Source organism: Dipodomys merriami, unplaced genomic scaffold (genome assembly GCF_024711535.1).
Source record: "Dipodomys merriami isolate MVZ:Mamm:240054 unplaced genomic scaffold, mDipMer1.0.p SCAF_4, whole genome shotgun sequence".
NCBI classification, from domain to species: domain Eukaryota; kingdom Metazoa; phylum Chordata; class Mammalia; order Rodentia; family Heteromyidae; genus Dipodomys; species Dipodomys merriami.
Window position 1 is genome coordinate 95101213 of NW_027205603.1, and position 12985 is coordinate 95114197.

Sequence of the window (12985 nt, forward strand, 5' to 3'; positions counted from 1 at the left end):
GCCGGGTGGGGGGCTGAGCCCCGGGGCCGCCGGGTGGGGGGCTGAGCCCCGGCCCTGCCGGGTGGGGGGCTGAGCCCCGGGGCCGCCGGGTGGGGGGCTGAGCCCCGGGGCCGCCGGGAGAACCGGGAGAAGGGTGAGCGCTCTGCGGCGGAGCGCGGACGCCGCGGGGACTCCCGGCCGGCCAACCGGCCAGGGCAGGCGCCTGCTCCCGGGCGCCGACGGCTCCCGCGCCCGACCCCGGCCGCCGCGGACAGCGAGCGGCGCCGACCCCGCCGGGAGGCGTCGCGCCACGCAGGGCCCAGCGCCGCTGCGTCCCCAGCGCCGGGGAGTCACGGGGTCGCGGAAGCCCCGCCCCGCCGCGGGCCCCGCCCACCTCAGAGCCCGGCGCCGCTCACAGGCCCCGCCCACCGCAGGCCCCGGCTCGTTATCTCACAGGCCCCGCCCCGCCGCGAGGCCCCGCCCACCTCAGGTCCCGGCCCGTCGTCTCACAGGCCCCGCCCCGCCGCAAGGCCCCGCCCCATCACAAGGCCCCGCCCCGCCCCGTCACAAGGCCCCGCTGCGTCCCTGCCAGCCGCCAGCGCAGGCCCAACGGAGCCGGCCGCCCGCGGGTGCAGGTGCGGACGCACCGGCCATCTCCGCGCGGCGCGCAGCCGACTCGGGGCGCATCGGCCTGCGGCGCCCCGGAGCGGTGAGTCCTCGGCCCGAGCCCAGACGGGCTGTCCCAGCCGCGCCAGTCGCCCGGCCGCCCGCCGCCCCCGCCCAGGCCCTGCTCCGCCGAGCGCCACCGGCCGGCCCGTCGGCCCGGCCCGACCGCGGTGCGCGGCCCGCTCGGCCCGGATGGCGGCGGCGGTGGGGGTGGGGAGCTGCGGCAGCGCCGGGAGGAGTGGGGGCGGCGCGCTGCGGCGGGGCGGGGCGGGGCCGCGGCCTGGGGGAAGGCCCGCACCCCGCGCCCCGCTCCGGCCCCCGCCGCCGCCCGCACCCCACCGCCCGCACCCCCGGCCTGCTCCGTCTCCCGCACCCCACCGCCCGCACCCCCGGCCTGCTCCGTCTCCCGCACCCCACCGCCCGCACCCCCCGCCCGCACCCCCGGCCTGCTCCGTCTCCCGCACCCCACCGCCCGCACCCCCGCCCGCACCCCACCGCCCGCACCCCCTCGCCTACTCCCCACCTGCACCCCGTCGCCCGCTCCCTGTCGCCCGCACCCCACGCCTGCTTTGTTCCCCGCACGCCCTCCGCCCCCCCCCCGCCCTCGCAGCCCGCTGTTCCCGCACACCCACGGGCAAACATCCGGCCGCGGGCGCGGGGGGTCAGAGCCCGCGGGGCACAGATGGCCGGGATTTCCTCGGATAGAAATAGCCGGGCCCAAGCTGCTTAGGCGGCCGGCGCACCCCGCACCCACCCGCGCGGCCCGAGCCCCGAATCTGGGACTGGCGCTGCCGTCCCCCCCCCCCCCCCGCCTCCCCTCCTCCCCGCCGGGCTCCACAGCCCCGGGCGAAGGTCGCGGGCTTCCTTGCTCCCCGCGGCCTGGAGCTAACTGCGGCTCTCTCCTCTAGGGGCCGCCTGCGGAACTTGAGGCCATGTCCCATGAAAAGAGTTTCTTGGTGTCTGGGGACAACTACCCTCCCCCCAACCCCGGGTTTCCCGGGGGGCCCCAGCCTCCTATGCACCCCTACCCGCCCTATCCTGGCACCCCCTACCCTCAGCCCCCCTTCCAGCCCTCCCCCTACGGTCAGCCAGGGTATCCTCACGGGCCCAGCCCCTACCCCCAGGGGGGCTACCCTCAGGGTCCTTACCCCCAGGGGGGCTACCCACAGGGCCCCTACCCCCAGGGGGGCTACCCACAGGGGCCGTACCCCCAGAGCCCCTTCCCCCCCAACCCTTACGGACAGCCTCAGCCCTTCCCGGGCCAGGACCCTGACTGTGAGTATGGAAAGGGGCGGGGCTCGGGCAGGGTCGCCGGCACCCTGGGGCGCCCTGACCCAGCCCCCTGTGTCCCCAGCACCACAGCACGGCAACTATCAGGAGGAGGGACCCCCATCCTACTATGACAACCAGGACTTCCCTGCCACCAACTGGGACGACAAGAGCATCCGGCAGGCCTTTATCCGCAAGGTGTCCGCAGCCCCCCACGGGCGGGGGGGCGCCCCGGAGGCTGGACCCCGTTCTGACTGGCTCCCTCCCCAGGTGTTCCTGGTGCTGACCTTGCAGCTGACGGTCACCCTGTCCACCGTGGCCGTGTTCACGTTTGTCAAGGAGGTGAAGGGCTTTGTCAGAGACAATGTGTGGACCTACTACGTCTCCTATGCTGTCTTCTTCATCTCCCTCATCGTCCTCAGCTGCTGTGGGGACTTCCGGCGAAAGCACCCCTGGAACCTTGTGGCACTGGTAACCCCAAGCCTGAGCCCAGGTCCCTCGGGCTGGTAGAGCAGGGACAGGCAAGGGTGTGGGGCAAGGGCATGCTGCCTGCGTGCCCAGCACCCCCGGCCTCTCCTCCCACAGTCCATTCTGACCGTCAGCCTGTCCTACATGGTGGGGATGATCGCCAGCTTCTACAACACCGAGGCCGTCATCATGGCAGTGGGCATCACCACGGCGGTGTGCTTCACGGTGGTCATCTTCTCCATGCAGGTGGGTGGCCCCCTCCCCCCTACCTGAGCCAGGGCTTGGGCTCTGGGGCCCAGAGGCCCTCCAGGGCCCTCCCAGCCTCTGCCCTCTCCTAGACGCGCTATGACTTCACCTCGTGCATGGGTGTGCTCCTGGTGAGCATCGTGGTGCTCTTCATCTTCGCCATCCTCTGCATCTTCATCCGGAACCGCATCCTGGAGATCGTGTACGCCTCGCTGGGCGCCTTGCTCTTCACCTGTGTGAGTGGCGGGTGAGGCGTCCGGGGCGGGGCGGGGCGGGCAGGCTGCCCGTCGTTACTATGGTGCTTTGTTGCCCCAGTTCCTGGCCGTGGACACCCAGCTGCTGCTGGGGAACAAGCAGCTGTCCCTGAGCCCGGAAGAGTACGTGTTCGCGGCTCTGAACCTGTACACGGACATCATCAACATCTTCCTGTACATCCTAACCATCATCGGCCGGGCCAAGGAGTAGCACCGGCCCGAGGTGGGCGTGGCTGGCCGGGACCCCACCCCTGACGTGACAATGCCACCTGTGTTTTCTCCTGTTCCCCAGGCACAGCTTGGGCAGACAGAGCCCCTTCCACCCCGTGTGTGTGCACTACAGATGTGAATGTGTGGACCCGCCGTGGCCACAGCATGGCCTCCTTTAGTCCTCCTTCCCCACCAAGGGGCCGTGGGGCTGCGTCTCTGTGCCATCTTTTGTCCCCTCACTGTTGCATGAGCCCTGTCTGTCAGCCCCCCCCCCCCCCCCCCGCCCAGCTCCCTGGGGAGAGGGAGTGAGCCAGAGGTGAGGGTGCACGTCTTTCCTCCTGTCCCAGCCCCCAGCCTGGCCTAGAACACCTTTCCCTCCCCACCCTGGAGCCCTGCCCTCAGGGGACATGCAGGGTGGGGGTCTCATTCCTGTGCTGAGCCCTGAGAGCAGAGGCTGGCGTGTTTCAGGGAGAAGGAAGCCTTCCTTTCGTGCTGCTGTCATTAAAATCCCAATAAATGGTACCTTCTGCTCTCTGCTTCCCCCGAGCCTCCTCACGCTTCTTCCATGAGGTGGGGAGGGTGCCGCGGGCGCGCCCACTGGCGAGCCCACGAGAGGCCTGGCGTGGGTCAGCAGCCGGCGCCTGGTCTGTTTTTTGTCTGAGACCAGGACTCTGTACCTGGCATGTTCCCTCACTGGCTGACGCTCTACCACGTGAGCCACGCCTCCAGAAGCCAGTGCTCTGCTCCTGCGTCCACCTCCTTCCTTGCCATCTCCTCGGCTGCATTTTCACGTTGGACAGGGACCCTGAGTCTGTCACATGTGGCAAGTGACACGCCCCCCACCGTGGGCCCTGTGGAGTAGCCCGTCATTCCCCCGGACCCAGGCCGGCGCCTGATCACGGGCACACCCTGACAGCTGCTCGGAGGCAGCTCTGCCGCCCCGGCCCTTGGCCTCACCCTCTGTATCTGGTGCGGGCACCTGGCGCTGGCTTGCGGGCCAGGGCTCAATGAAGGGACACGGCCTGTTTTTGCACACTGCCTGCTTTGGTACCCAGGCTCTGGAGTGTGGACCCCACAGGTCAGCCATCCATCCAAATTCTCACCCACTCCACAGGAGGGACCTCGGTGCCCAGAGCCCAGGGCTGAGTCCCCTGCGCTCCTGCAGAGTCCTCGGGCCCAAGCCCGCCCTGCATCTGCCGGGCCCTCAAAGCCCTGGCCGGCTGCGGCACCCAGTGAGCCCATCGGTGCTGCCTGCTGAGCCGGTGCCAGGACCTTCCCACAGCAAGAGGCCTGTATGCCACCCAGGCCCCAGGCATAGCCCAGCCTCGGCCTGCTGCTCCTGCATTATCTCCCCAGGCCAGAAGCGGCTGTGCTCCCCCTCTTCCTTGGCTCCTCTCCCTACGCAGCTTCCTCTGCCTTGCTCAGCATCGCGACGCCTACCAACCTGTCCTGTGAGACATGGGCCACGTGATCTGCTTGCTAGGACACTCCCCAGGCCCCCTCAGGATGGCCCCTGGGCCCTGCGCTCTGCGCACTGGCCGCCCCGCTGCCTGGAGTCCCGCTCAGCCCCAGCTCCCACCTCCCAACCTGAGCCGCAGGGGGAGTCTCTGGGAGGGTGGTGTGCACACAGCCCAGTTCCTCATCCAGGACACAGCCACAGAGGCCAAGCATGCTGATGAGAAGCTTTGCGCTAGCTGCCACGTCCCTTGGAGTGGAGGGACAGCTGGGGTCTAAGATAATGGGACAAGCAACAAAGGGATCCAGAAAAAAAGTCCTACTAGCAGAGGGAGGCCAGCGGCTGTGGTGACGTGCACAGAACCCGGCTACTCGAGAAACAGAACCAAGAACCAGTTCAAAGCCAGCCCAAGCAGAAAAGTCTTGACTCTTTATCTCCAATAAAGCAGCAAAAAGGCAGAAGTGGAGGTGTGTGGCTCAAGTGATAGAGCTCTAGCCTTGAGCAAAAATGCCAAGCAAAAGTTTAAGACTCTGGGGGCTGGGAAGGTGGCTCAGTGGTAGAGCGCTTGCCTTGCATGCCTGAGGCCCTGGGTTCGATTCCTCAGCACCACATAAGCAAAAAGAAAAAAGCCAGAAGTGGCGCTGTGGCTTAAGTGGTAGAGTGCTAGCCTTGAGCTGAAGAGCTGAGGGACAGCACCCAGGACCAGAGTTCAGGCCCACAACTAGACCCCCCCCCCAAAAAAAAAAAAGCTTAAGACTCTGAATTCAAACCAAAAAGAGGAGTTGGGAATGTGGCTTAGTGCTTGCCTAGCACGCATGAAGCCCTGGGTTTGATTCCTCAATACCACATACACAGAAAAAGCCAGAAGTGGCACTGCGGCTCAAGTGATAGTGCTAGCCTTGAGCAAAAGCAGCTCAGGGACAGCGCCCAGGCCCTGAGTTCAAGCTCAGGACTGACAACAACAACAAAAGAAGAAGAAAAAAGGTGAATAGGGTGGGGCACAGCAGGAGTGGTGGAGAGCAGGTGCTGGGGAAGATGAGTCCAGAGAGACAGGCAAGCTGTAAGCAAATGGAGAGGTGCACAGACATCCATGCAGCAAGCCCTGCCACTGGGGGCAGGGTGAGCACCCGAAGGCTGGGGAGATGAACAACAGGGGCTCACGACAAGCGCACACCTTCACAGAAAAGCTCTAGTTCTCAACACAAACAGCAGAATCGGTGGAACCCGATGTTCACATCTCTACACCTTCCCACCCTGCAGAGGAACGCCGCCGCCAGGCTTGTTGAAAGCCCGGTGAGGGCCTGACCAGGAGCCTGTCTCCTGTGCCCCGGCCACAGCCTCTGGCTCACCAGGTCCAGTGTTGGAAGTATCTTTCGGGTGAGCCCAGGGCCTGTCACAACACAGAGTCAAAGAGAATAAACTGTGCACAGCATGAGCCACATAGGCACCAATGCCTCAGGATCAGGAGGGTTGGGCGGCGGAGCTCTGGAATTTGCCTCAGCCTTCATGCTGGTGAGGACGTGGGTCAGGAGCAGCAGCCACAACACAAAAGGCCAGCGGGACACAGAGGCACAGTTGTGGGCACCACCCAATGGAAGGGGCGACGCGGGAGACAGCCTATGGGAGTCGGGGCCACCGGCAGACGGCCACACAGGAGTGCTCAAAACTCCAAAGTGTGTTTCTCAGTGAAGACCCCCAAGTGCTCTGAGCAGAGGCAGGATGATGGGCAAGGACCCCATAATGCACACAAGGCAAAGAAGCCAAGTGGCGCTGTGGCTCAAGTGGTAGAGTGCTAATCTTGAGCTGAAGAGCTTAGGGACAGCGCCCAGGCCCAGAGTTCAAGCCCCAAGACCAACCAAAAAAAAAAAAAAAGACAATAGTAAACTGGACACCAGTGGCTCACACCTGTAATCCTAGCTACTCAGGAGGCGGAGATCTGAGGATCGAGGTCTAAAGCCAGGAAAGTCCATGAGACTCTTATGTCCAATTAATCACCAGAAAACTGAAAGTGATGCTGTGGCTCAAGTGGTAGAGTGCTTGCCTTGAGCTGAAGAGCTGAGAGACAGCATCTTGGCCCTGAGTTCAAGCCCCAAAACCGACCAATAAAAAAAAAAAACAATACCAAGCTGGGTGCGCCAGTGGCTCATGCTTATAATCTGGGCTACATAGGAGGCTGAGATCTGAGGGTTGCTGTTGGAAGCCAGCCTGGGCAGGAAAGTCCATGAGACTCTTTATCTCCAATTAGCCACCAAAAAACCGGAAGTGGAGCTGTGGCTCTACTAGCCTTAAGCAAAAAAGCTCAGGGACAATACTCAGGCCCTGAGTTCAAGCCCCAAGACCAGCACCAAAAAAAAAAAAAAAAACTAGCAAGAGTAAAAATTTAACTAATGAAATGAAATACTTACAATTCTATATATCTAGTAAGGAATTAGCATCCAGAATGATACAGAGAGAACACTTAAAATTCAACAACAAAACCAACCCAACAACAACAACAAAAACCAGACATCTCTATTCAAGTATGGGCAAAGACTTGAACATAAATTGCTCCAAAGAGAGAAATACCAGTAGCCATAAGAACATGAAAGATGTCCATAGCTCTCATGCTTAGGGAAATGTAGACCAAAGCTGCAACAAGATCACCCCCATACAAGCTGTCCAAGTGGGTAGATCATGCTGATGAGTGAACGGAGGCGGGATTCCTCAGGGGTGTGCTGTGTCCTGTACACTGTGTATGTTTTGTGTGTTGTGTATGTGTGTTCCTACTAGCTGTGGTCAGCTCATCTGAGCGGTATTTTTACGTATTATTTCTTAGGGACCAAATTAGATACAAACACAAAATTTGCTTTCTTTTTTTCCTTTTTTTTTTTTTTTTGGTTGGTTGTGGGGCTTGAACTGGTTGTGGGCCTGGGCGCTGTCCCTGCACTCTTTAGCTCAAGACTAGCGCTCTACCATTTGCGCTACAGCGCCACTTCCGGTTTCTAGTGGTTTATTGGAGATAAAAGTCCTATGGACTCTCCTGCCTGGGCTGGCTTTGAACCTCAATCCTCAGATCTCAGCCTCCTGAGTAGCTAAGATGACAGGCGTGAGCCGCCAGCACCCGGCTTCACAAAATTTGCTTTCAAGTCCAATTGTGCCCAAACATATTAATCATGTTGAAATAAATTTGCATTTCAAAGCAGCAAAACTAACAGTATATTTATGTTTAAAACCTAGGGCCTCATGAAATGCTCTTCCTCTTAAGCAATACCCCTGGCCTTAAAAAGAAAAAAAAGTAAGCCGGGCGCTGGTGGCTCAGGCCTGTCATCCTAGCTACTCAGGAGGCTGAGATCTGAGGATCGCGGTTCAAAACCAGCCCGGGCAGGAAAGACTGTGAGACTCCTATCTCCAATAAACCACCAGAAAACCGGAAGTGGCGCTGTGGCTCAAGTGGTAGAGCGCTCGCCTTGAGCTGAAGAGCTGAAGGACAGCGCCCAGGCCCAGAGTTCAAGCCCCACGACCGACAAAAAAAAAAAAAAAAGTAAATTCCCTCTATTAACTGGATTTTCAATACCGCAACAAATTGAGTCCCAAGCATGCCAGGAGGCTTGCTCTCCTCACCCAGTGTGCACTGCGTGGATCCCGCAGCTGGAAGGGGTCTGGAGTTGGAATTCCTCCGAGGATCCTGCCAGACGCTGGCCCAGATCCCGTCCTCAGGAGATGGAGTCAAACTCTGCCCTAGGCAGGGTCAGTGAACTGAGGCAGGAAGATCACAAGTTCAAGGTCAGCCTGGGCTACTTCATGAGACCCTGTCTCAAAGCAACCCCTCCTCCTGAGCTAGGAACTGAGGGCTCATACTCATAATCCTTGCTACTCAAGAGGCGGAGGGCCAAAGTGCAGAAGCCAACCCCAGCAGAAAAGCCACGGACCCCTTGGGCAGTCGAGGGCCAGCTGAATCTGAGAGAACCCAGCCTGGAGTCCCCGGTCAGCCACAGGAAGTGGCCGCCCGTGGGCAGCCCTGCAGGCAGGGCTAGCATGGCGGCGCGTCCTGGGGTGCGTGGTGGGCAGCCCGGCCTGGCAGAGGGAATGGGGGCTAAATGCTGACTGGAGGCCAACGTCACACACTGCTTTGTGCCTTGAGAAGATGGCTTGAGAAGAAAGTCTGCTCACCCTCCGAAGAACCCCACCCAAGAGGAGGGCAGAGCGCTGGGGGCCGGGCCTGAGCCGGGACACCGTGCGAGTCCAGCGATCCGGACTCCGCACGCGGGAGCAGGCAGCGCCCGCTGAGTCCCTGAGTGGAGAGCTGAAGAGGGCTGCGCGGCGCCCCGCGCAGAGCCAGGCGACGCCAGGCGTGCGGGCGCAGGGGGGCGGGCGCAGGGGGGCGGGCGCAGGGGGGCGGGCGACGCCAGGCGTGCGGGCGCAGGGGGGCGGGCGCCTCTGGGGGGCGGGCGACGCCAGGCGTGCGGGCGCAGGGGGGCGGGCGCAGGGGGGCGGGCGCAGGGGGGCAGGCGACGCCAGGCGTGCGGGCGCAGGGGTGCGGGCGCAGGGGTGCGGGCGCAGGCGTGCGGGCGCAGGAGGGCTGGTGCAGGGCAGGTGTGCGGGCCCAGGGGGCGGGTGCAGGGCAGGTGTGCGGGCCCAGGGGGCGGGTGCAGGGCAGGTGTGCGGGCCCAGGGGGCGGGTGCAGGGCAGGTGTGCGGGCCCAGGGGGCGGGTGCAGGGCAGGTGTGCGGGCGCAGGGGGGCGGGCGCAGGGCAGGCGTGCGGGCGCAGGTGTGCGGGCGCAGGAGGGCGGTCGCAGGGCAGGCGTGCGGGCGCAGGGCAGGGGGGCGGGCGCAGGGGGGCGGGCGCAGGGCAGGCGTGCGGGCGCAGGGGGCGGGCGCAGGGGGCGGGCGCAGGGCAGGGGGTGGGCGCAGGGGGGCGGGCGCAGGGCAGGCGTGCGGGCGCAGGGGGCGGGCGCAGGGGGCGGGCGCAGGGGGCGGGCGCAGGGCAGGCGTGCGGGCGCAGGGGGCGGGCGCAGGGGGGCGGGCGACGCCAGGCGTGCGGGCGCAGGAGGGTGGGCGCAGGAGGGTGGGCGCAGGGGGGCGGGCGACGCCAGGCGTGCGGGCGCAGGGGGGCGGGCGCAGGGCAGGCGTGCGGGCGCAGGGGTGCGGGCGCAGGGGGCGGGCGCAGGGCAGGCGTGCGGGCGCAGGGCAGGCGTGCGGGCGCAGGGGGGCGGGCGCAGGGCAGGCGTGCGGGCGCAGGGCAGGCGTGCGGGCGCAGGGGGCGGGCGCAGGGCAGGCGTGCGGGCGCAGGGGGGCGGGCGCAGGGCAGGCGTGCGGGCGCAGGGGGGCGGGCGCAGGGCAGGCGTGCGGGCGCAGGGGGCGGGGCGCAGGGCAGGCGTGCGGGCGCAGGGCGGGCGCAGGGGGCGGGCGCAGGGCAGGCGTGCGGGCGCAGGGCAGGCGTGCGGGCGCAGGGGGGCGGGCGCAGGGCAGGCGTGCGGGCGCAGGGGGCGGGCGCAGGGCGGGCGCAGGGGGGCGGGCGCAGGGCAGGCGTGCGGGCGCAGGGCAGGCGTGCGGGCGCAGGGGGCGGGCGCAGGGCAGGCGTGCGGGCGCAGGGGCAGGCGACGCCAGGCGTGCGGGCGCAGGGGCGCGGGCGCAGGGGCGCCGGGGGAAGGGGACTGGAAGGTACTCCAAGTTTTGGGAAGGGCTTTGCGTTTGTGGTTTGAAGTACCTTGTGCCCGCCTGGTTCCCGGTGCCCGTCGCGCCAGCCCACCGAGCAGTCGGGGGCCAGCCCGGTGCGGCCGGCTGCGGGGACCTTGGACACTGTCACCCGAAGAGGTGGGAGAGCAGACGTCCTATGCAGAGTCCCCTCGGGACCAGTCCTGCAGTCCTGCGCCATCCCACCCGCAGAGCCAGCCCCCAAGAAGGACTGCGCGTCCCCAGCTCCACTTTCCCTTCCCACGCTACTGGGCGGAGACCGGCCATCCAGAACACTCCATCCCCTCTGCCGCGTCCTCCCCAGGACATTCGCCTCTCCCCCTCTCCCCCCTCTCCTCCTCTCCCCCCTCTCCTCCCCCTCTCCCCCTCTCCTCCCCCTCTCCCCCTCTCCTCTCCCTCTCCCTCCTCTCCCCCTCTTCCCCTCTCCTCTCCCTCTCCCCCTCTCCTCCTCTCCCCCCTCTCCTCCCCCTCTCCCCCTCTCCTCTCCCTCCTCTCCCCCTCTCCCCCTCTCCTCTCCCTCTCCCTCCTCTCCCCCTCTTCCCCCTCTCCTCCCTCTCTCCCCCTCTCCCCCTCTCCCCCCTCTCCCCCTCTCCCCCTCTCCCCCCCTCTCCTCCCCCTCTCCCCCTCTCCCCCCTCTCCCCCTCTCCCCCCTCTCCTCCTCTCCCCCCCTCCTCCCCCTCTCCCCCTCTCCTCCCCCTCTCCTCTCCCTCTCCCTCCTCTCCCCCTCTTCCCCTCTCCTCTCCCTCTCCCCCTCTCCTCCTCTCCCCCCTCTCCTCCCCCTCTCCTCTCCCTCCTCTCCCCCTCTCCCCCTCTCCTCTCCCTCTCCCTCCTCTCCCCCTCTTCCCCCTCTCCTCCCTCTCTCCCCCTCTCCCCCTCTCCCCCCTCTCCCCCTCTCCCCCCTCTCCTCCCCCTCTCCCCCTCTCCTCCCCCTCTCCCCCTCTCCTCTCCCTCTCCCTCCTCTCCCCCTCTTCCCCTCTCCTCTCCCTCTCCCCCTCTCCTCCTCTCCCCCCTCTCCTCCCCCTCTCCCCCTCTCCTCTCCCTCCTCTCCCCCTCTCCCCCTCTCCTCTCCCTCTCCCTCCTCTCCCCCTCTTCCCCCTCTCCTCCCTCTCTCCCCCTCTCCCCCTCTCCCCCCTCTCCCCCTCTCCCCCTCTCCCCCCTCTCCTCCCCCTCTCCCCCTCTCCCCCCTCTCCCCCTCTCCCCCCTCTCCTCCTCTCCCCCCCTCCTCCCCCTCTCCCCCTCTCCTCCCCCTCTCCTCTCCCTCTCCCTCCTCTCCCCCTCTTCCCCTCTCCTCTCCCTCTCCCTCCTCTCCCCCTCTTCCCCCTCTCCTCCCTCTCTCCCCCTCTCCCCCTCTCCCCCCTCTCCCCCTCTCCCCCTCTCCCCCCTCTCCTCCCCCTCTCCCCCTCTCCCCCCTCTCCCCTCTCTCCCGCCTCCGGGCGCCCTCCCACCCCACCCCGCGGGCCTCACCGCTCTGGCCCCTCTGGCCTTGCAGCCGTTTGTTGTGGCTCCTCTGGGTTCAAGGCCCACGGCGGCCCCGCCTGTCCTTTCATGACCGTTCCTGGCTGCCTGGCAGCTCTGACTCTGGGACAGCCCGGACGCGTGCGTGGAGAGTCCCCGGCTCAGCAGCGCACCCTCGCCCGCCTCCCCATCGGGCTCCACACATCATCTTCTCCGTGACCCGCCTGCCACCACCGCATGCTGCCCCTCCGCCCGCCCCAGGCCTCGAACCACTGCTCAGCCCCGTTCCGTCTTGACCCTTGCTTGGACGTCTGCTGTGGCCCCCTTCCCACACCCCTTCCCTCGAGCTCCGCCAGGGCGTCGGCCTGTCTTTTGCACCCTTTTCCAGCGCGTGTATCTATCCCTGGGCTTCTCGAGGGGTGTGGGTCCCTCCCTGATCCCAGCCGACCTGCCAGAGACAGCCGCCCCGCCTCATTCCCCTCCTGAGACCCCACCTGTGATCACGTCCTGCTCAGCCACTCCACCCACCCTAGGCCTGGGAAGCCAGGGACCCAGCGGGAGGCGGCTCCACACCACCGCTCACCTCACGGGTAGCCATGTATACCCCATCCTAGCATGCTGTGCCACATTAACTGTGCTATATCCGCATATTTAGAAAGGCTACAACAGAAAATAAAAACACTACCAGTAAGGGGCCTTTCAGATTTTTGCTCTAGGAAGTAGCACTGTGGCTCAAAGTGACAAAGCACTAGTCTTGAGCAGAGAAGCTCAGGGACAGCGCCTAGGTACTAGGTTCAAGCCCCATGACCTACCAAAAATAACTTCCTAAGATTCTTGCTCTTCAAGAGTCCTAGGGATGGTGCTGGGAAGGTGGCTCAGTGGTAGAGCGCTTGCCTTGCATGCGTGAGGCCCTGGGTTCGATTTCTCAGCACCACATAAGCAAAAAAGAAAAAAGCTGGAAGTAGGGCTGAGGTTCAAGTGGTAGAGCACTGGTCTACAGCTGAAGAGCTGGGGGACAGCGCCCAGGCCGAGAGCTCAGGCCCCACAACCAACAACAACAACAAAAGAGTCCTAGGGAAAATGGATGAACCTAGAACAAATTACATTAAAGTGAGGGAAGCCAAACTCAAAGAGACAAACAGCATGGAACACACTAGAACACGAAAAATTGTATAGGAATCTAGGTAGTCACACACAGTGAGACCCAAGGAGGATATTTTTGGTGGAGACACACAGAGGCACGATGCCTGCGTGCATCTGATCACATAAAATAACATTTATTGAAATGAAGTCCAGGCAATAGAAAGAG

At 64.8% G+C, this 12985-nt stretch overlaps 1 protein-coding gene across 1 annotated transcript; it reads left to right on the forward strand.

The window, feature by feature from the left end:
- Window positions 1-550: 550 nt before the first annotated feature.
- Window positions 551-3632, forward strand: LOC138806073 (protein lifeguard 1). The gene is made up of 7 exons (XM_069991604.1): window positions 551-688; window positions 1554-1920; window positions 2000-2112; window positions 2185-2385; window positions 2500-2628; window positions 2721-2864; window positions 2944-3632. The coding sequence occupies exons 2-7, from the start codon at window positions 1578-1580 to the stop codon at window positions 3091-3093; spliced, it is 1080 nt and encodes a 359-aa protein (XP_069847705.1). The 5' UTR covers window positions 551-688; window positions 1554-1577; the 3' UTR covers window positions 3094-3632.
- The last annotated feature ends 9353 nt before the right edge of the window (window positions 3633-12985 follow it).